Here is a 23,951-nt window from a genome sequence, read left to right on the forward strand (position 1 = left end):
AGAACAGTATGCCAAATGTTCAGGCTTCTGCAAATTTTGCATCTATTTATAGTGTTAGGTTTAGAGGTGAGAGCAACATGTACAGACACATAATCAGGGTGTAGAAGTACCCGACACACAAGAAACTTGGACAATGGTAACACGGCTGTGCTGCGGATACCTTGTCAATCAGTAAATGTAAATAAATATAGATATAAATATAGTTCTGATACACACCCCCATGTGCATCAGCAGGTAAAATCACGGTAGTATCTTTTTCTGTCTATTTCTCATCTGGATTATGTTCTTGGCCACCGCTGTGCCACAGTATCCCTGAAGGGATCATTGACATTTACTCTAATGATGATGGTGCTGATCACCTTTCTGCCTCCTCTCACTTTTCCTAACACCTCTCTCTCTCTCTCTCTCTCTCTCTCTCTCTCTCTCTCTCTCTCTCTCTCTCTCTCTCTCTCTCTCTCTCTCTCTCTCTCTCTCTCTCTCTCTCTCTCTCTCTCTCTCTCTCTCTCTCTCTGTGTGTCTGTCTGCACAACTTTGCCTGTAGTTGAGTCAGCCAGACTTCAAAGCTCTGACACCTACTTATCAAAAAAGCATGTGTGACTGCTTCCAGTATCAAGTGAACTGTACTGAGATATAATTTAAATGATGAGCTCATGATGCTAACAGCCACCACCCCAGCTTGTAGAAATAATGAAATCTGTTTTAAATGAACCTGAATTTAAATTCATTATTCCTGGGCTCGAGTTAGACTGGATATGTTGTATTATTAACTTTAGTTGAATGACTCACTCAGGGCAGAAAGAAGAAACAAGGACATGATGAAATAGACAACATACTGTCTCGCTTTGCATAGAAGCTGCTGAAAAAGCCATGATTATTATCAGAACACCAGAAATGCTGCAGCAGAATATGACTGTTGCATATTCTCACTTATATTGCTGGTCCACCCAAGCAGCTGAAGGATATCTGTTAAGAATTTATCAGGCAAAATTTCATAGGACTTTACATTTTTTCATCATATCGCCAGTCCATGAGCACTTTCTAAAGGTCTCATTCAAGGGTCTCATCCTCGCTAACTAAAGTGTTCTTTTCAGAAAATTAGAGCTTGAGTTTCAACTTGTTTTAATTGATATCCTGACCAAAACAGGTTTAAGTTGGTGTGTCAAACATGTTAGAAAATGTGTAGGCACAGGAAATGAAGTCCCAGTATCCACTCTCGTCTTAGCTCAGATTTGGTCTCCACCAGAACAATGTGGCTGCGACATCTATATTCACAAGCCATTTTGTCTTTTTGGTGCTGCAGCCAAACGTAACACTGATGCGAGTGGGAGTGAGAGCAAACCAAAACTGTTTCTTTCTGTAAAACCACAACAATTAGCTGAAAAGAAGCTTAATTAATTACTCTGTGGGGCAGAGGGCAGCTGCAGGGGTGATAATTCTGTGTGGGATTTTTTTACTGAGAGCAACCCTCTCACATCGCACGCACTCATTTAACAGAGTCATAGGATAAAACTAAAAACAAAATCACCTCATTGCCAAGTGGCCTCTGAGAAACGAAATCTTTATCGTTGAAGTATGTGAATTATCAATTTAACAAAGGAACCTTAACTGAATTCCTTGAAGCATCCATTGCTGAAATAGAAGGCACCAGGATTTAAAGGAGGAACACCCAGTACATAAACGCTGGGCATCGATCCATCCCTCCTCTCACTCTCTTCGCGCTGAAGCATGGCATTCCCTGGCTGCTTCCTTCCTGAATGTTGGAAATGCTCTGGGTCAAAGGGCAGATTTTTCCACTGTAAACGGAAAAGCAGAATGGAATGCTGTCGATGCCCAAACTGTTGGCCTCAATGTGTGGGAAACGTCTGCAGGCCTGTGTGTGTGTGTGTGTGTGTGTGTGTGTGTTTCAAAGTAAGGGTGTGTTTGTGAGGAGGTTCGGCTTTGTGTATGGTGTGTGTGTTTGCCTGATGTATGTATATTTGTCTTTACAAGCAGTGCAGCAGTATATAGACGTGTGTGTGTGCGTGTGCGTGTGTGTGTGTCTGTGTCTGTGTATGTGTGTGTGTTCTGCTTCTCATTGTGCTGCTGATGTGTTCTGCAGGCTGCACTGTGCAGGGAGATCAAAGGTGACACAGCGCCAGAAATCTGTTGGCTCACTCTTCCAGCAGCCTGCTTCTTTTTAAATGGATCTTAAAGTGAAACACAGAGCGCACACACATACGTACACACACACACACACACACAGACACTTGTTTTTATTGTGTAATCACTGGCTAGTCGTGTTTATGTTTGTTGCATGTGCGTGCGCGTGCGTGTGTGTGTGATTTGGACTGTTTACGCCACTTTGGATTGTTTATGTCTTCCTGATTATTTGTAACTGATGTGAATATAAATAATGCGCTCAAACTGGATGCTTTATTGAGCTTGTGCGTGCGTGCATCCATGTGTGTATATTTGATGCATGCCTGCCTGTTGGCTTCATTATTCCTAAAATTATATCTCCCCCCACCCCCTCTCTCTCCCTTATGCACACACATGCACACACTTGCATGTTATCTGATGCTCTTTGTGGCAGAGGTGGAGCAGACAGACAGTACAGTAACCCTTTGTCAGCATACATGTCTCTCTCTGTTCACTTTCTCTCCCTCGACACATATACACACACAAGCCCACGTGCACACACCGATGTATACACAAATTGCATTGAGTGACTGATTGGATTTACAGCGTTCATTTCTGTGACATACAAATTGTTTGGCTGCTGCTGAACAAATGCCACCTGGAGGAGAGCCAGGCAGGTTGTGGTTGAGTCTGGCACATCTCATGTGTCAGGGCCATATTTATCCCTCACCGCTAAATGGAAACATGCCTCGACCTGCTAGCTAGACCTGCTACTGCCACAGAGACACACACACACAAACACACATGCACAGGCAGGCACGCTAATACACACGGCCTGTTGCTGAGTAATTAGGTAGGTGAGGAAGATTAGTCCGAGTAATGGCTCAGTTTGAATAAATAAGACTTACATGTTGGCGCTGGACAAAGCCACTTGGAAACAATTCGACATCTCATAGCTCATGTATACAGAAAAGGAATATTACCAGTAGCAGTGCTTGGATAGCTTGACACTATCACAAATATTTGATCCACAGAAATTATTCTGTGGCTGCCTCTTGGAGAACCATCTCACTTATGCAAATAGATTGAGACAAAATTTTAGTATGAAAATGATCCCGTTATATGCCAAATTAAAATATGCGCTTCCAGTGGGAAATAGGTCAGTGTCACAGCTAACACTGAACCATCTGCCTGGAGTGTAGCAAAAAAAAAAAAACTGCATGTGATGTACTGCACATGATAGCTCTGAGCCAGTTAAAAAAAAGCACCAACATAAACATACATTGAATAAATTCCAGCTGCAGTGATTATGCATTTCTCGCATGCAACAAAGGGTGACTTTAGCGGCTGCTAATACAAGCACTCTGGAAAGACATTGAAAACAGATACCAATCTGCTTTGGTGCTGCAAGAAAATGGTGTAATAAAACTACAATCATGGCATTGTTGATGGATTTCAAGAGGCAGTGTATTGGAGTGTGGTGAACTAAGCTCTGCAGAAACGGGTCAGCCAGTGAGTTTGTTCACAGTAAATCTAACAACTCCGATCTTAAACCAAGGCCACCAGGAAACCAAACAAGAGCAGCTAGACTCCAAGAGTAGCCTACATTATGCCAGACAATCAATAAATCAATGGGGCCGACTGTCAAGTAGATGCAGTAGATATAAGTGAAAGTTCCTTTTATCCCAGCATTAAATTATATCATCACATTAATATTTTAGTGATAGATTTATGAGGGGATCCCATTCTGAGAGTTTTAAATTCTTCATTGGGGTAATGGTAGGAAACCACAAGCTTTAAATATCAGAAAATGGTTAATAATTCATCATGTGCTTGGTTCATTCCTTTTATTAAATTTAACTAAATGTATGTCTTTCCACGGGAGCATGGCTGGACCACCCAGGCAGTGGGGGATGATGCACCTTTAATGGTCCATCCTTCACTCCTGGTCCCAGTAGGCAGGCAGTGTAAGATTAGAAGGCACAACTCTCACCCAGCTAACAGGGAAGCAGATCCCATTACTCCTGCAGCTAATGGGAATCCCTGATCGAGTTCGCTCCCCCTGTCTCTGTCTCTGTATTTTAGTTGGTGTGAGTGTCAAATATGTGTGTGTCTGTGGCTGCTGATCCTGCAAACCAATATTGATTTGAAAAACTTGTTTTTTCTTTTGTGTAGATGTTACAACTTTGAGTTTAATAACAACTTTTTAATAAATATATTTTTAGCGTTTTTGTTTAATAGAGTGCATGCACACTCATTAGTGTGTGATTGCAGGTGTACACACATGTGTCTAGGTTTGTGTGTGTGTGTCTATGTGTTTCACAAAGAGAGCAATGTGTTGCTGCCTGTAGGCATTTCAGCTGGCCAAAGCTGAACAGAGCTGTTGGACTCATGTAGGTCATCGGGACTGCAGCTCCCTCTCTCTGCCTTCCCTCTGTCCTCTGTCTCTTTCTATCCTCTCTCTCTCTCTCTCTCTCTCTTAGGGAAAGTAGGACAGCTCAGATTTCTGAAGCTGCTGCTGTGAGGAGGCAGAAAAAAGAGGGAAGAAAGAGGAAGAAGCAGGAAAACAGAAAATGAGAAAACAAAAAGTAATAAATGGTAAATGCTAATTCATTACATGGAGCCATTTTATTAGGCTATTGTGTTGCTCCATTGCTCATCTGGCACGTATCACAGGAAGCACTTTATTTTATATTTAACTATTAATATGTTCATTCTTTTGGAAAGTTGGGAAGCCAACAAATGAATGTGTTACAGACAAAATGGGGAAAGTTTAATGAGGGAGAAACAGTTCATGGTTAAAAGCTGAGTCAGAGGACTCATTTAGTCTCATTTTGTTGCACAAGTGTCACTTCCGTGTGTGCGTGCGTGTGTTCCTTGGCTCCTCACTTGAATTGTCACAAAAATTAATAGAAAACTTGAGGAGGGTGGACATGCCACATTGATTTAAAGCAGGGATTTGTGTCAGTGGAAAGAGAGAGAGTGACAGGCAGAAGACACTGTGATCTCGCGCCTCCAGAAGAGAACTTCCCTTTATTGAGGACAGTATGTACAGAGCTGTGGCACATACTGTGATTCCTCTGAATGGGGAATGATTGTTTGTAGTTGTGCCTGGTGATGCTAGTAATGCTCAACACAAGAAGCTGGGGATATTTTCCCTTAATGTTGTTGAACTGTTGTGTTAATTCATTATTGCTATTTATTCAAATAGCTTTACTATATAGTATATTGTACTATATACAATTCAGCCACAGAACTATTGTTACTTGTGTTTTTTATGCTGTTTGTAAGTTTTACCAACACGATTATAAGGAATACAAGCTCTAATTAGATTTGTTGTAGATTGGTGTTTCCAATTTACAGACCAACTTACATATGAGGGCACAGTGCAATAGATCTCTGCACAACCAGTGGACCATTTCCAGTGTATCGCCATAATCATGCCAGTGATGTCATCCTTTGTTTGCCCAATTACAATTCCCCTGCCCCCCTTCCTCATGCCCTCCTGCTGTAATTGGACAATGGCTCCAAATCAGTGATGGTCTGAAAGGACTGAGGACAAGGCTGTCCGGGGTTTACTGGCAATCAGCCCTGAGGGACAATTAAGCATCCGCTCCAACTTCACTCCTTTTGGAAAAATATTTGGCTGTGTGTGGGTTGTTTCTCAGCAGGTAGTTGCAGTAAATAGAGAAGAGATGAGAAGAGATGTCTCATGCATTGTCATAACCCTCTCTAAAAGGCTTTTAAGAGGTGTCTGGCCATATCCTGTACATGTTCAGATTTAGTTTGAGTAAAGACAGATGTTCTTTTTACTGCTAAAACCTTTTTATAGAATTGAAATAAACTAAATTAAAAAGCCCCCTTTCTACAGGGATATTTTGTTTCAAACTTTCTGAGAAGACAAATTTTGAAACATTTGATATGCGAAAGATATTATGGTTCACGGGTCACCAGAAGTATTGGACGGCCATATGAGCTGACAAAACATCAACGGCTAAAAAATGCCTATTTTCCTGTTATGAGAGATGCATGGATAATAGTCGTGCATTAAATAGATTCATCACAGATAGATGTTATTTATGACTCATTCAATTATTTTTCCGAGCTAAATTTTTGCAACCTGACCTGTATTGCTAATTAAATCTGACCTGTCTCATCTCCAGAATCTTCTGACCTTCAACTTTCTGAGTGGGTGTTAAGACTCCATTGTTTATAGACAGAGCAGGCTCTGTGAGCTAACTATCCCAACATACACTGTATGGTCTGATGCATGGCTGCACAGTGGCAGAGATGGCAGCTTGCCACTGTCCTAGGTTTCTCTCAATACATCTCTCTCTATATGCTATCCCTCCCTCTCTCTTACCCCCTCCCTCCCTTCCTTCCGTCCTTCCTTTCTTCCTCCCTCCCTATTCCCGCTTTCACTATTCCCACTAAATCCCTCTCTGCCTTCTTTTGCTTCGCTGAGCCCAGATAGGACTCTGTGTCTTGGGTCTTAATTTGATGCTGTAATTGGATGACAAGGGACAGTTCACCATCTCTTCCTCATGAGTCAGCAGAGTTTTCTTGGCTATTGCCTCCCGCTCCTGCTGACTACAGCCGCTGAGCGGGGACGGCCAATTGTCCGAGGCTCATTCAGGTTTTTGTTTCTCCATCTCATCATCCGGTCGTCATTTTCCAGGGGTGGCCCGGGCCACACACAGCACCACATTACAGTTGGAGGGGCTTTATAGAGGGCACTTGTTCATGGGAATATGGAGCTGGGGTGGGTCGTGTGAGCCAAATCAGCTTATAAATGGCTGCAGTTCTTTGTTATTGTTTCGTAAGACAGAGAAGGAGCAGATGTTGAGTGGAAGGGTTTGTCTTGGCAAGACTGATAACCTGCAAAAGCCAGCACCTTGTAATTTTCCATTTGGCCAACGAGAAAAGACCAGTGCAGTCAAACTGTGCAATGTGCTACTTAATACCTAGGGTTAGGGTTTACTCAGATAATGCATTTCTACAGTGCATTACTTTACTTGTATAGCTGTAGTGTACCACTGACTGTTTTAATTAGACATGACATAGTACATGTATAATAACTCAACAAGGTACAAGAGTTAAAAAAGAACACTAACTGTAACAAAACATCAGTCTCATTCTTTGTTATGGACCTATGTTAGATTTGTCTGCCCCTATAGAAAAAAATATATAACTGAAACTAGTAAAAATTCCTCACCAGCTTTCTACCTTGTGTCTATTCAATATAATTTGTTAGCTTTAAATGCAAAAAGGTGCTGTCAGCCATTATCAGGGCTGGTGGATTTCATTTTAAAATTCCCTGATAACAAGGTCACAAACATGAGCTCACAACACAACTGTCAACAGTAAGTGAAGGGGAACCAGATATTGTGGCAATACTGGTACCAACAGGCTCAGCCAGTCAGATGCTGAGGGTACAAGCTGTTGAGGTTCGTTTAAAGGCTGGGGTTAAAGTTAGGATAGGCCATAATTGTTCACAGCCTGCAGGATCAACTCAGGGCAAGAAAGTCCCTGTGCGTGTTCACCGGAAAATTCCCTTGTTGCTTCAGCATTCCAGGAAGAGTAGACATGGGAGCTGGCATGAAGGATGAATTTACATGACACATTTTTTATATAAAAAAACAAGTATTTTTTGGAATAACTATGCATGGGTTAGATTTTGTTTCATGATGCTGCTTTTTTGCAGTAGCTGTCCTCTCCAGCTGCGCCAGCTGTTACCCAGGTTAAATGCTGTATCTCAAGTGCTTTACAACATTGCCCACATGTAATGGATCCTAACTTGTGTGCAGGCTTGTATGCCTATGGCTAATAGTCTTTTAGAATCATAATCTGCCACAGTAACTCCTATCTGATGTAATGGCTTGTAATTTGTACGTAATACCGCTGGAACTATTTATAGAGCTGCAGCCAATTCCCAACGAGGATGGATGTGTGTGGATGGATGCGTGTGAGCTGCTGGGCGTGCACACACATGCTTGTGTACATATTTCAGTTTGCACAAAGCAGGTCCTCACGCAGTTTACTTTCTCTTTGTGTGTGTGTTTTTTTTATGCCTGTCGAGTTTCTGTCTAGCTGTGTCTGTGCAAGTCTGCCAAAGAGGATGGTTCTACAGTACGTGCACCAAGTGTAATATACACAAAATGTGAAATATGTATGTGCTTAGCAGTGTGTCTCAGGATGTGTACGCGTGACCAAGCACATCTGGTTGCCTGTGTGTCTGATTGTGCTAGTCTGTGTGTATGTGTGTGCGCCTGAAGCTCTCAGCCTCTCCCTGGGGGATTACATCACAGGGCAGTTATCAGACCTGAGTCATCAGAGAAGTTGAGAGGCCCTGCTCTGTTCCGCTCTTCCACTTAAATGAGGACACAGTCAAAAGCATTAGAAGATCAAAAAAAAACCTTCCTTCCTTCCTTCCTTCCTTCCTTCCTTCCTTCCTTCCTTCCTTCCTTCCTTCCTTCCTTCCTTCCTTCCTTCCTTCCTCCCTCACATTTGCCTGGATCCCTTTTTACCTGCGTGTCTATTCTTTGCCTCTAGGAAGAAGAAGACCAAAAAAGTAGAGTAGGTCAGTTGAAATGTGTCACTCCGCAGTCATCACTGTTGGTCTGCTTTCTCATTCCTTCCACTCCTGAGGCTAACGGTATTGTCAAGATGACCCTAACCCAAAAATAAAAAAAATAATTCTCACATTTGATCATTTGATTTGTTGGCCCCTGTGATGGCGGCTTATGACAGACAACAAGGCGGGAGGATTGTGTTAGTTCAGGTCAGGCTCTGAAGTCACGCACACTCTCAGCTGATCTGTATCATCTGACCGTTAAAATCACCAGTCACAGTCAGAGACGTCGATGAGGTGGTCTCTGTCATGAGACGTGGAGATACTTTCCTGATGACTGATGAGCTCCTGCAGACGCTGGTTACTATTTTTAATGCCTCTTCCTACCAGCTATACCTTCTGCTTGTCCTGATCACTCCCTGTACTTCCCAAGCCTCCTGGCACTAGTTTGTCATCACCGTACGTTTGATGGCATCTCTTACCTTACAACCTGTGTCGACACCACCAAGTCAACATGAGAGTTTATTGGGTCCTTGCTTTTGTCTAAACAAAAATCTTATTTCTGGAGTATCGCTCCCATCTCTTAAACACTGTGGAAATTCAACACACTCTAGATCAAAAGGTTTGACGTCAGTGGACTGATTGACTGATGGACCAATGGCAGCGCTGTCTGTTAAAACCTGAGCAGCAAGCATGTGTGATACGTGCTGCCTTCTTGGGGCTTTCCCCTCTGGCTGACTAACTGTGACGTATAGGCACGGGGGTGTGTCTTTGGTCGGTGTGAGTGCGGTGGCAGGAAGGGGGTGGGTGAGAGAGAGACAGCTGTGCAGCCTCTGATATGTAGCTAACAGTAGAAAGCATTCATACTACACATTTTGCCGCACTGTGTCACCACAGAGTCTCCCTCCCTCTCTCTCTCTTTCTCTCTCTCTGTGTGTTTGCTTCCCACTCCTTTTCCCTTAACTTATCACGTCCGTCTGTCTCCTGTTTCTCCTTATCCCACACTACACACACACATACACATGTGCCTATGTGCACATGCAATAATACACACACTTCTCTCTGTCTCTCCCCTCCCCGTGCCACAGCCTCCCCCTCCACCTCTCCCCAAAGTTTCCCACTATAGTAAATTAAGTTGTATCTCTTCGACCACTTTGACCACTGTTTCCTCCTTCCTTCTGTTGACCTGTGTTTATTCCCTGAATTAGACTTACACAACTCACGTACAAGCAGACACACACACACACACACGTACACACAAAAAAGTAGACAAATAAAAGAAGTTACTTCAAGGATAGCATAGAGCTGTTCTCACCTCTCCCAGACGGGGTGTGTCAGGGCTTTTGACCGTGTGATGCCGTATTAAATATCGGAGTTAAAAGAAGGAGTTGGGGGTGGGGGTGGGGGGGTTGTGTGTGAGTGTGTGTGCGTGCAAAAGTCTTCAGTTTTTTTTTTGTTCTGTGTGGAGAAAGAATGTTGGCACAAAGCGAGCCACCAGGGGAGGAGGAGAAGGTCGTAGTGCTCAAGTGCTGCTCCAGGTTTGTTTCATTTCATTTGCTCTGTAATGAGTCTTGTTACTGCTGTGAGAGGCAGAGAGATCTGACTGTGGAGTTCATAGTTAAGCCACAGGGAGGGAGGACAGGAGGTAGGACTAGAGGGAGAGGAAGAGAAGCAGAGAAAAACCTAGTTGCCAACAAGCCCTCACTTGAAGCCTTGGAAACAAGAAAAGTGACAAAGACAAACTTTTTTTTTTTTTTTTACTCCTTCCTTCATCTTTTTTCTTCCTATGTTCCTTCCTCCTCCTCCTCACTGCCTCACACCCTTCTCAAATGAACCCCCTCGCTTGGAGCTCAGAAAAGAAACTGAAGCAGGGAGCTCGCAAGAGGTCGGTCTGAAAAAGTTGGCTGTGTCTGTCCATGACTGTGCGTCTGTGTGTCTGCTGGAGTGAGTGTGCCTCTCAGGGAGTGTATGTGCCTCTGTGTGTGTGTGTGTGTGTGTGTGTGTGCGCACGCCTGGGTCTGTGTGGGAATGATTACATCAGCCTGCTGCAGCCTTATGATTGGTTGGTGAGCGTGTGGTTTGATTCAGTGTGCCTCGGAGCCCGTGGCTGAGGCTGTAACCCTTTGTGAGGGGGAGAGACAGAGAGAGAGAGAGAGAGAGAGAGAGAGAGAGAGAAAGAGGGAGGGAGAGAAGGAAAGATAGTTGTCAGACTCAACCGGCACTGGAAGCACTATACTGTACCTGCTGCCATCCGATCGCTGTCTCTGTGGCTCTGTCCTGTGAGCTGTACAGACACCAGCTTTAGGTCACATAGACAGTTTTTTTTCTTTCTTTCTTCCTTTCTTTTTTTTTTTTAGACTGAGCCAGCGGCCTAGATAGACTGGACGACTAGTCTCCAGGCTATGTGACAGGTAGCACCACCGCAACTGTCAACTGTTGCCATTCAAATTTGTATCTCTGTTTCTGGAGGAGACAAGGCGACACAACAGCAAGCGTTTCTGTCGTCAGTGACTGTGTGTGAGTGAGTGTGTGAGAGTGAGTGAGTGTGTGGGGAGCCAGGCTCAGTCCAAAAATGCCTTCGTGTTCCCCGGACTGCTGCCTATTGCGGGCCGTAGAGGTAAGACTGCTCTTTTTCAGTGTCTCTTATCTCTCCTTGTGGTCTTTCTCTGCCTCTGTTTGCCTCCTTCGCTTTTCACATTTTAAGTGCATTTCTCTTTGAAGTACTGCTATGTTTAACCAGAGGCGAGAAATGGGATGTGTAAATACCTCCGAGGCTGAAGACAACTTGTCTCTTCTCAAGATGTGAGCAGAGCAATAAAAACGACAGTCAAATACATCAGCAGCTTTGAATGATTGAGGTTCCCTTGTCTTCTTGTCTTGAGCATTTTGGACAGATAGAGCCGCCTCAGGCCTGGTTTGTGCAAACTGTGATGCTGTAAACTGCGTCTTTGCTCAGGAAGAGAACAGAATTTTCTTTGCCGTGATGTATTATGTGGGAAGCATGCATACATTACGTGTGTAGGCTTAGTAGGCTGGATTTCTGTGTAGGCTAACAAGTCTAGATTCCTCTGCAGGTTAAGTAGGCTGCTCTAGTTTCCTCTGTGGGCCATGAGCTGTGTGTCCTATGAATGTGACTGCATGGTTTCCTTGTGAAAAGCCAATGTGTAGACACTCAGTGGAAGTAGATTTACGGCTAATTATCACAATAGAGATATTATAATTTCTGGGCTATGGGGTGTATTGAACAAAGGGAACCTCACCTTCTGTTTAATACAGACTAGAGAAATGTCCGGTGGAGAATGTGTGTCTTCTACGCAGATAAGATCTCAGACAGGGGTTTCATCTGTTCATCACCTGACATGTTATTGCATTATACATTATATAAACCTCATACCGTTGCCTATGCATACAGCGCATAAGTATTACCACAGAATATGTGAGTCCATATTATTAATGTGAACAAAATGAAAACAGGAGTTATTCATGAGCTGGAAAAAATATGTAATGAATTATTCAACAAAATTCATTCTGAGATTCGATATCTCTATTACTGGCCAAAGTTCAACATATTAAGTTAGGGAAAAAATGAAGTTGAGCTATACGCATATTCACTGGTCATGTCTTATTATCGGATACTTGCATATATTTTCTCGATAAGCTATTATTGGAAACGTCATCCTTACTTCCCCCTAAGATACAACATATACACTTGTGCCTTAGACAGTCCTGCTTTGTGTTAACAAGAGCAAACACTTGTTATACACTGCGGCATATTTGCTATCGTATTACGCTAACAAGTTGCTTTAAGAAATGCTTGTCTGTGATTTCTAACACCACAATTACTACATAGTCTTGAATGTGTGTTCTTTTGAATTGTTTGCCATAATTACAAGGCTATATAGTATATGCTATAGTGTAAAGGGAACAATTGATAACTGCCATTCTAGTGTTTTAAGAAAATTGCTGGTTTCACTCGCATATTGCGCATAGTTTTCAAGAACGGTTTGTGTTAAATAACTTTATCACAACTTAGTATACCATAAAAACGAATAGTCAAAACCCATATGTCATTCAACGAGGAAATATGTTTCTGTATATATGTATGTGTTCTGTTTTTTTTTATCATGAGGACTTCTTTATAGTTATGATGCCTCTGCCATTTCTCTGTCATGTTTTTTTTTTTAGTTTACCAGACTACCTTACAATAATCTCTGTTTTCTCTGCACAGATTGTGAAGATCTTCAGTGAAGACGGCATGGGCAAAGTGGTGGAGATCCCAGCCGACATGACAGCCAGGGACCTGTGCCAGCTCCTGGTTTATAAAAGCCATTGTGTGGATGACAACAGTTGGGCACTTGTTGAACACCACCCGCTGCTAGGGCTAGGTAAGGGGCAGAACCCTGCAGGCCTGAAACACTGCACACACCCACCCACACAAAAGCACAAATCAACACACATGAGCAGACTCACTTGCCCGCACAGACACCCATGGACGTTTTGGGTCAGCTAAGAAATGCAAGGCGATCACTGACATACACAGGTGTATTCCCATGTATGCTTGCATGCCCGCCGCCTGTATACTTGAGGCAGAAGGTTCAGGCGCATGTTCTCACGCAGGCATGTATTCAAGCATGAGTGCATGCACATACTGCACAGATCAGAGCCATCATGTCCAGTGATCTAATGAATCTCAACACAGTGGTGGAGCAAAAGGTTGCTGTAACAGAGTGCAGTACTGCGCAGGAGAGGAAGGACAGTGCCACCGAGGCAGACACTGAGCACACACGCGCTGTTATGCAGGTTAAACGCATTGATCGGCTTGTTTGCATACAGAAAGTGATGGGAATAAATAATGCATATCACATGAGGTCAGAGTTTCTTTAGTATTGACAGACCAATGATTGGTGAAGAGACAGTTGAAAGCGGAGAGCAAAGGAATGTTTTAGCAGTTGTTTTAGAGGTGGAATAGTTGGTGCTACGCGACATATTTAAGTGTGTAAACTCATGAATAATCCTAAACTTTGTCATCATGAAGGCTGGTGCTAATTGTATTAATGAGTGAAAGACAATGTGTGTTAGAGCTCACTTATTCCGAGTAAACAGGAGCCTTACTGTAAGTGGAGACAGCCTCTCCCAGGGGCCCTTATTAACTCCTACCAACACTCTTGCACCTCTGTGGGAACTAGCAGATATTGTCCTTGGTGCAATCTCATAGATTAAACAAACACAGCAATTGATAACATTCTCCGCCAGCAGTATACATCTTCAGACTTTTTTTTAGCATAACTGAGTAATTTAATTTGGTGTTGGTGGTTTAGATAAAATTTCATCGTCCATGCAGAGGATATTTTGAACTCTGGCCGACTCGTACAGGGTCACAAGATTGCTTGGATTCAGGTCTTGGTCTAATATCATCCTGGATATGGACACAGATCCAGTGTAGTTCCACCCCAGATGACTCTGAGTACTGAGTGACCTGTGAAGGAAAATTGCTATGCAGAAGATTATATTATGATGTAATTTTTTTCTCCCCAGTTGTTACTGAAGGGGAATTACATGAAGGGCTCACAGTGGAAGCCAGCAGATAAGAAGCTAAGGGAATAGAAGGTGATAACTGAAGGTTATGGATTAGGAGATGAAGCGATGAAACTGATGAACACTGTAACAAAACCTTTGCCGACTTGTGCTCCTCTCATTATCAGAGTTGGAGTAATGCTATTGATCCAGTGCTATAAACGACATGGCAGAGAGGTGATGATTGATGAAGACTTTAAAGGGATATCTTTGATGTTAGAGGTTCTTTTGTTCATGAGCGGCAAAACCACTGACACCACTCTCCTGTAAATAGAAGCTCTTATTGCAGCAGACGGAGACCTCTGGACTGATGTAGTCTAGTTTGAAAAGGTTTGAACGATGATGGCTGGATCCTCTCAGAAATGTGGGATAGTATAGTGGCAGAGCATTTAGCTTTATGTTTAATGGTGTGCAGTAGTTAGACAGCAAGTCCTTTATAGATTTATGAGCATTTGAAAAGTATATTTAGCAGTAGAGCCCACTGAGCGCTGGCACTTTTGCATTTCATTTGTATTTCATGTTATATCTATGAACTTTTAATGTCGTATCATAATGACTCAAGGAAAGAGTCTAAAATTATGAGAACAATGCAATGGTGAGAAACTAGTGCGTCATCTAGAGTTTTAACCTGTTGCCACATTGAGAAGAAGGGAGAGCTTTGCCTTTGTGTCAGGGTGATTTTGTGTTAGACTTGGCACCATAACAGTAAGTTTGGAAAGGCTGTGGTCAGCTGAACGTTAGAAAACCTAACCTCCCCCTGAGGAGAGGGCGATTATAAAGCACTTATGGAAGACAAGTTGAGCCTGCGCTCTGTGCTCATGTCTGTACAGTTTAACAGATGTGGGAGAGAAGGGGGTGCAGTTTTATATAGAGCAGAGAGCCTGGTAGTGAAATGGAGAGAGAGAGGAAGAGAGAGGGAGGGATGGTGAAAAACATACAGTATGTAAAAAAACAAAACAAACTGCCATTTCAACTGACAGCCTGTGTCAATACATGTTTCTGTTTGCGCCTAAAATGTACAGTTAGATCCACACACAGGCTGTTATGCTGCCATGTGAGGAAACCTTTGGAAAATATATTGCATTATTCAAAGTACACGTCCCAAAGCTCTAACCCAATATTTCACCATCCATCATGATTTCATTACATTTCTCATCAACGCTGCCAACACAATGCTGTCACATATAGTTAGATTGGCTGGTTGTGAATGGCATCATCTCTGACTGTGGCTCTTTTTCTTCTCGTCGGGCGCACCTGTACTGTATTCTTTTCAGGTCTGGAATAAGCACTTATCCTACTTCATGCTTAGAGGTTTGAGTAAATGAGATGTGATGAAGCTGCAGCGTGCTGATTGTTGAAATTGAAGGGTTATGCTTTTGCTACTGCAGAGTGTGCATTTGCAGAGGTGTGCGTCTGTGAATTTGTGTCTGAACGTTTAACAAAAGAAAAGGAGGAATATTTTAGGTTGAATTCCTTATAGTGCTATTGTCTAATCTACTGTATATCGTGCATTCTATATTATTATATTTTTACAGCAGTGCCAGTTTAGGTATCTTTGGCAGTGATTTGTTTGGTTGTCTGATTACTGGGTCTTTGCTGTAGTTGTCAAGTGCATCTTGTTGCGTTTTTGGTCATTGATTGTAATTGTGTTTGAATTATGTTTCTCTTAAGTTTAACAAAGTTTCACTGGAAACCCAGAAATGTTTGAGGGAGAAATTTGTTTAGTCATCTCCCAGTATTAGATGAGACATCACATGGGATTCCTGCTCAAGTGTGTACGTGCCTACGTGCATGCGCACACACTGCAAGTCTGCACTGCACATGGATGTGCCGTTATACTTAATGTGTGCACATGTGGCTGGGTGGTAGACAGGAATAGCATTTTCAGAGAGACAGGAACAATAGTGCGTTTGAACAGAGAGGCCTATTCCCGTACATTTCTGCCCACTCTTGGTGCGCTGTTGAAAGGGATGAAATGGTCCTTTGAGATAAGTGACATTGACCCTTAGTTGTCAACGCGAAAAGGTTAACAACTCTGGGACAGTGAAGCAGTGTTACCAGGGTGAGTCACTGTCACGAACATGAGTGACTCATCAGACAGACGATGGGATAAAACGCAGAGAAAAAGAGGAGTCGTGACAGTGTTAAAGAGATTGTGGCAGAGGGGATAAAGAGGGAGAACGGGAGGACACGTGAAATGAGATAATGATGTGAGATTGAGTTGTGCAGCCAGCACAGAATCTCTTCATTTTCACATCAAAAAGAGGTTTCAGACCAAACTGGTGTTGAAAAAGTTAGTTATGTTAGAAAATGTAATTAAATCTTCTGGGGGAAAGAAGGGTTGTCTTTTATCAAAGACAGCACAGAGGAGACTTGTGAGCCCTGTTGGAGTTGACTCATGAGTCACGTCCGGTTTCAGCATCGCAGGCAGTTTGGCCACATTATTCAGGAACACAAGTTGAGTTGAATCATATCCTCTTGTATTTACATTAAACGGGAAAAGGCCTTTGTCTGATGGCTGGTCACAGCTGGTTTGATGAGCACAAACCGTTGAACCCAGACTGCAATTTTAAAGCTCACCACTCAGGTCAAGTGAAATCTATTCACCACTTTTCATGTTGAATTCAGTGCTGCTTTAAACCATTTACCAAAACTTATTAGAAAATTCTTGAATCGGTTACTCATATTTTCCAAAGTACCTGTAGAGGTGGATAAGCTGTACTCTCTTTCAGTTTCATTTTCAAGTTCCTCTTAAACGTTCAGTCCCTGGTTTACAAGAACTCATGATAACACATTTTTCCCTTAAATGATGGTATCAGCACTGCTCATTACAGACTTCCGGAGAACTTGTGAAACGATGTGACTCAGATGTTCATGTCATTGTTCACATAGAGCATCGTATGGAAAAAGAGTTTAACACTTCAATGAGCAAATACTGAAATTATAAAAACTGTTCAAATAATTAATAATAAAAGCTTCTATCATCTTCTCATCCTTCTCTCTTCCTGTCTCACCTCAGAGCGCTGTCTAGAAGACCATGAGCTGGTGGTCCAGGTCCAAGCCTCAATGAACAGCGACAGCAGATTCCTCTTCAGGAAAAACTATGCCAAATATGAATTCTTCAGAAGCCCCCTGGTATTTGCTCTTTCTCAGATATTTCTTATCATGACGTCCTCTTGTTGAAATATGTTAAACCTGTAAAAGCAACACCCCTGGGGCCAAAGCTCCTTCTACAGTTTTGTGATTTTTATTACATCTTTTGTACATTTTTGATAATTTGATCTGAAAATACAATTAGTAAAAGTATAGTTTTATTAAGTCACACTCTTTCCAATATATAGAGTTCTCAGTCAAGTGTTGTAATAGTATTTATTTAGTCTTAAGAGTTCCACATTGCTTCAGAGATAAAATGAAAGGCGTGTTCTCTTCATATCCTTGTGAAATATTATGACAGCTGACTGTAGTAATGAGATTTGCGTGACGTTTCTTTTTCTGTCACAAAGCCTTACCCTGTAATTACTGTCACAGTGGTTGATATTCTCTGTCTGTCTGTCTGTCTGCCTCTGTCTCTCCCCACCTTCCTCTTCCTCTAGACGTTTTTCCCCGAGCACATGGTTGCATGGTGCCAGGAAACCAATCACACGATTCCACCATCTCAGCTCCTTCAGGTACGTATAGCGCACACGCACAAGCACAAGCACACACACACACACACACACTTTTGTCTCAAATTGTCTCCCATCTCCCTGACACGCACACAGCTTAGTTTACCACAGAGTCAGCACCCGCGACATACTGCACAATCAAGCAGACATACCTCACCTCTGACCCTTAGACAGTGTGTCTCGTCAGAGCCTGCAGTAATAACTACTGTTGATCCCCCTGTTGACACATGACTGTCTCGGCACACGCACCGTAGGTCCGACACTTGTGATGGATGGCATTAGGCAGTCAGAAATAGAACATACAGTTCCTCACCTGCCTACTGTGTGTTTACAGAGTGCAAACTCACACACGTATGTCACGTTACTTATCTGCCTTGCAGGCTGCTCACAGGCCATCCAGTGACTTCTTCTCAAAACATATGAAGAAATTAGTCCAGGAGCAGACCAGACAAAAAGATTCCTGGGACTTTGAAGAGCTTTGCTCTTAATGGACGGGGGGTTTACATGCAGTCTGGCTCTCTCCTGTGTCATGTAATGGAGCTGTCAGAGACAGAACCACAAGTGGAATCCATCCCTTCATCCTTGCCACTCACAGAAAGCTTTTAACGCCCTCGCTGATCGTATAGAAGTTTCTCTCCGTTATGCTCTACATAGTGGAGTCAATAAATGAATGGGGACGGGGGGAGCCAGAGTTGTGTCAGGAATCCCCAGTGTTTGACGTATTCTAAACACAGGATCTTTGCACTCAATTAAAATGCTCTCCAAACCAAGAATATTGGTTTGGAGAGCATTTGGGTTATTTTATAACCCAAGCTCGAGCAGGTGTTGGCAACGTTCACTATTATGCAAGGACCATATGTCATCATGGAACGGTAAAGTGCAGTACCTCAGAATGAGAGCTGATTGAATGAATGTAGCATGTGAGCGTTGCGCTCCACAAATGTTGGAAAATGCTCATGCGTGAGGCCCATTGTAAGCTGTTTCCAAAACAGTGGGAAACATGTGCTTTAAATATTGAGTAGTCCTCTGGAACAGTTTACCTTCTACCCGCAAGCCACAGATTCCAGTTCAGCTCTAATAACTTAACCTGCCACTTCATTGTGTGATATTTTTGTGCAACATGAAAACCGCAAATTCCAAATACTAGGCAGACAGTTGAGGCTTTAAGGGTTCCCAGTAGGAATGTACTGTAGGTTGATTCAGTAGTTCTTTATTTGTCTTGGCAGGCACATTGCATAACAAATATCTTCAGAATTTAATTACAGGCCCGGCTCAAAAAATAAATAAATAGTGTACGTACTGTGCGTACTCATGTAAATGTATGTACACATGACAGTGTCACGATCCTGTCAGTCCTCTGAACCCTTTGATTTTTCAGACAGTAGCATGTCTGGCCTCACTGTGGTCGCTACCGTGGCGTGTAAGAATCTGAGCTGCCGCCCATCTCAGTCATCAGCTGTCTGTTAGGAAGCCCAATCACACTGTTCTTTTGCAAAACGCAGTTGTCGGTGACAGGAAGCTTACGGGCTTAAGATGTGATCCAGCATCGCCTGCTGAGGCAGGGACTCCTTGACAGGGGACATTTTAGAGCGAATGAAGACAAAGTGCTGTGTGCTGATCCCTTGCTTCCTATCTGTCTCTTTCAGAACTTCCTAGCAACCAGTAGTTGCCCAGAGATCCAGGGGTATCTGTATGTGAAGGAGGTGGGCAGGAAGTCATGGAAGAAAGTTTACATGTTCCTGCGGCGTTCAGGACTCTACTGTTCTACAAAAGGAACCTCTAAGGTAACAGCAAGTCAGTCCAAGTCAGTCATCTTCAAGTGAACGAACATCTTTTTTATGTGTTACGTTTGATTTTACTTTGTAATTACATTATTTTATCATTGGAGAATTGATATGGATACTGTATAATATGTTTATAGTAATAATAACATAGTAAATATTCCAGATTGAATGTAATTACCTTCAAAGAAGCTGCCTGTTATTGATGGTGGTCTCTCTGCATGCGTCTCTGTCTTCCAGTCTACCTGCAGGCTCTGTCTCTCTGTGATGTTCTGACTTATTAATTATGTCTGTCTCCAGGAGCCCAGACATCTACAGTTACTAGCAGACCTAGAAGACAGCAACATCTTCACTGTCATCACAGGAAAAAAGCAGCACGGAGCACCCACAGACTACGGGTTCTGCATCAAGGTGAGTCTCAGTTCAAAGAGATGAAGAAGTGAGATGAAGCTGATTTCTGATGGAACGTTATGAGCTGAGTAATGATCGGCATCCTGTGCAGCTCCCGGTCTCCTGAGAAGGGCGTCGGCATGCAGCTGTACTAAATATATGAGTGCAGAGGCTCTAGTTTACTGCTGTATTTACACAGTGTCTGAATAATGAGAAGTGTTTTTTTTTTTACCTTATATTTATGTGTTATACAACTGTACATACATATAGAGGGTAAACATTTTGAGCATTTTTCCCTCGTTATCTTTATTAGTTTAATTAAATAAATGGTCATGGTGAAAAATTACACAACATACAGTAATGTAATAAGTTGTTCGTCATCTCTGTATTATCTCTATTAGCCTAATAAATGCCGAGGGGAGTTGAAGGAGCTGAGGATTCTGTGTGCTGAGGAAGAGCAGGGCAGGACCTGTTGGATGACTGCCTTCCGACTCTTTAAGGTAAAACCATGAGAGTGTCTAGAATATACAACAAAGTTTCTTTCAGAACACACAGCCTTATACACCGTAGCACAGGTACTGCAACTTTGGCTGGAAAAATCAATAGTTTCCCGACAGAAATTTAAAGCTGAGATCAGAAATGGGGAGGATGAGTCCACATCTGATAGACTGTCTGTAAATGTTGTTTACAATACGCTCATTAAGGATTTTGAGAATGTTTGTTGACCAGAGTGTTTTATTTCTTTTCTTTACAGTACGGGATTATATTGTACCAGAATTACAAGATTCCCCAACAAAGAAAAACCTTAATTTCACACTTCTCTGCACCTGTGGTAAGTTTTTTCTTACAGCGTTGCTTTGAAACACTCCCACATCTTCTAACAAACTAGTCTGACAAGTTTAGGAAAATATAATTTGCCTAAAAGCTTACCTGTGCCCACCCTACTTTTTATTGCACTGCCTTTGCATGCATCTGTACATTCCTCCGCCCTAGCTCTCCTGCTTCCCTGTTCGCATATACTGTACTGTATGCCTCAGTATCCACATTTTGACTGTCGTGCATCTCTGTCTCCCTCTAGCGGAGTGTCTCAGAAAACTCCCTTGTGGCAATGGACTTCTCAGGGAGGATAGGCAGGGTGATTGACAACCCTGTGGAAGCTCAGAGTGCTGCCATGGAGGAGGGACATGCGTGGAGGGTGAGGCGCAACCTCAGTTTTCTTTTGTTTGATCTCCGTCAACAACGCTAGGAGCAGAGCTCAAAAGATCGCTACAGATGGCACTCTTTATTTTGCTTAAATATTCACTGAGCACATTTCCCTTTGGTTGATTGTTCAGTTAATTTGAGCTAACAAATGTGCGAATTAATTAATGTCATGAATATTGACTGTATTAAACCCATCCACAATAATTCAGTGAGTAGAATTGATACAGTGTGTAGATAGTTACCAACGGTAGAGAAAGCAAAATATCAATGTTGGTCTTATTTATAAGTTGAGATAATAACTGTACAATAAATTAAAATGATCACCATGTACTTTTTATATTAAAATTTAGACTTTTTCTTTCCTATTAGGAAAAATTTCAGCACCGTGTATTGAGAAACACTACAATTGAAATATCCAATCAAAGTTGTCCTATACTGTACCGGATCAGGAAATAATCCCTGTTGTGTTGTCTGTGTGTGGCATCTCTCTCAGAAGAGGAGTCAACGAATGAACATATTAGGCTCCCACAGTCCTCTACACCACTCCTCACTCAGCTCAGGTAAATACAAAGACACGTAGCATTGGTTGTTTATTATAATGATTAATTAATATGACACGTATTTAAATGCACTTTAATGTCACTCTGCAGTTATCCATATAGCTCAGCTGTGGTTCCATGGTAGGATATCCAGAGAAGAGTCCCATCGCATAATCCACCAGCAGGGACAAGTAGATGGGTAAGTGAGCTAGTTCAGTTTTACTGTACATGTGGCTTTCATCTTTACTGAACACAAACAGCAACAGTATAAACATTATGTTAAATAGTTATGAATATGTGTCACACACTGTTCTCCTCTCTTGTTTCACAGGTTGTTTTTGCTGAGAGTCAGTCAGAGCAACCCCAAGGCGTTTGTGCTCACATTGTGCCATCACCAGAAAATCAAACATTTCCAGATACTACCGGTATGTATTTTGTGGTGTCATTTTTAGAAAAAATGTGTCTGTTTTACTTTTTATTCAAGACAATTTTTGTATTTTTGCATCAGAGGGGAAAAAATAAAAGGGAATGTGTGAATTTAAATAATAATTTAAATTTTAAATAATAAAAGAAGCCCAAACCATAAAAACATAGTTTGAGTAGTCTCTTTTTCACCTTGTTCTTTCTTTTCTCTTTCCATTTGGGGTCTTCCTGCTCTCTTTCACCCTGACCCCTTGATGCTGCCAGTGTGAAGAGGACGGCCAAATCTTCTTCAGCCTTGACGATGGCGCCACCAAATTCACTGACCTGATTCAGCTGGTGGAGTTCTACCAGCTCAACAGAGGAGTGCTGCCTTGTAAACTCAAACACCCATGCACCGTCGTGGCCTTATGACATCTTCGGATCATCTGACCCCATGACCCCATCACTTGACCTGACTCTGCCTAAAACAAACAAAAACAAAAGGAATTTTCCTACCGGGTGGTTCTTTTGTTTTTGTCTTTATAAGAAGCTGGTGAATTTGACTGATGTTTCAGTGTTGTTGTTTTACAGTACATTGTCACGTCCGCCAGAGACTGCTGACTCGTTGGATTTCTTTTACATTGCATGGATGTTTGAGGAGTCGGATGCACAACTTCGCTCTCGAGGTTCTTCCGTCAAGAAGAGAGAAGTGAAAGGAAAAAGAACACTGCCATTTGTGTCAATACTGTTGCAAAATCTTCCACAATCTTGCTACCCACAGTCATCAATAAGCTTGGACCCAAAATCCTTCAAGGTTTGATCTCACGTTTTTAGTGTAGACTGTATTTCCCTTCAACTGGACAATCAGCAGGACAACTTGAGCTTTTATTTGGACCACTTTGCTCTCTGAGAACTGAACGTCGTCTTGTTCTCACTTTTCACTACGCATCCTCAAAGAATAAACTGTAGCTGGAGAGCTGATTGTTTTGCACTCAACGAAATGGGAGTGGCCTTTGACAGTGCATGACCTCTCCGCTTTTTGCATTACTTAACTGTGAGATGGTGCCACTGCCCTCTAGTGTCATAGGCATGCAAGGACATGTCCATATTCAACAAGGATGAGATTTGGAGGCACCAGGAAGAGTGTTGCTGTCAAGTCCTTTGGAGAATCGGTGACGACAGAAGCTTGTCAAGTCAAGCTAACCTGGAGAGAAAAGCTAAGGAAAACTCTGGAACTATTGGAACAAAGTATTTCTTCAATCATTTGCTAATTTCTGACAGCATACAGGGTTTCCTTTCCTATTGAAACATTCATCGCAGTCATGTATTGTTATCAATATTCTCTTAAATAATGTTGTTTAAAGTCCATTGTTTTGAATTCTGGATACTTGCAACTCTGCATTATTTACCTAAGCTATAGTAGGGCCTTTCTGTACTTGTTATTTTATTGCACACTTCACTTCCCTAAAGTATTTCCCAGGAAACTTCCACAAAAGTGAAGAAGCATGAATCAAATCACGGTGTCATTCAGGGTAAAACAACAAATAATGAAGCTAGAACAATTGAAACCAGGTAGATAGTTTTGCAGGTGCAGCCATATGCAGTCACTCCATTTTCTGCCACTGCAGGCAATGCAAACATAAAGCTTCATGTTGCATAAGATACAGTGGGACAATGGAAAGCATCTGTTTTGTTTTGTTTTGTTTTT

The 23,951-nt window shown here is 42.3% G+C and overlaps 1 protein-coding gene across 2 annotated transcripts in view; it reads left to right on the forward strand.

Moving 5' to 3' along the window:
* Positions 1-23,951, forward strand: part of grb10b (growth factor receptor-bound protein 10b) — a 62,085-nt gene extending 38,134 nt beyond the window's left edge. For both annotated transcript variants that reach the window (XM_083989820.1, XM_083989821.1), the window contains 12 exons: positions 12,918-13,074; positions 17,283-17,398; positions 17,857-17,931; positions 19,575-19,712; positions 20,010-20,120; positions 20,501-20,599; positions 20,854-20,931; positions 21,178-21,294; positions 21,796-21,862; positions 21,953-22,040; positions 22,173-22,266; positions 22,529-23,951. In XM_083989820.1, coding sequence (XP_083845946.1) covers positions 12,918-13,074; positions 17,283-17,398; positions 17,857-17,931; positions 19,575-19,712; positions 20,010-20,120; positions 20,501-20,599; positions 20,854-20,931; positions 21,178-21,294; positions 21,796-21,862; positions 21,953-22,040; positions 22,173-22,266; positions 22,529-22,675 — 1,287 coding nt within the window. In that variant the 3' untranslated portion in view covers positions 22,676-23,951. The remainder of the gene's footprint in view (positions 1-12,917; positions 13,075-17,282; positions 17,399-17,856; positions 17,932-19,574; positions 19,713-20,009; positions 20,121-20,500; positions 20,600-20,853; positions 20,932-21,177; positions 21,295-21,795; positions 21,863-21,952; positions 22,041-22,172; positions 22,267-22,528) is intronic.

The sequence above is a fragment of the Trachurus trachurus genome, assembly GCF_905171665.1.
Source record: "Trachurus trachurus genome assembly, chromosome: 16".
Taxonomy (NCBI): domain Eukaryota; kingdom Metazoa; phylum Chordata; class Actinopteri; order Carangiformes; family Carangidae; genus Trachurus; species Trachurus trachurus.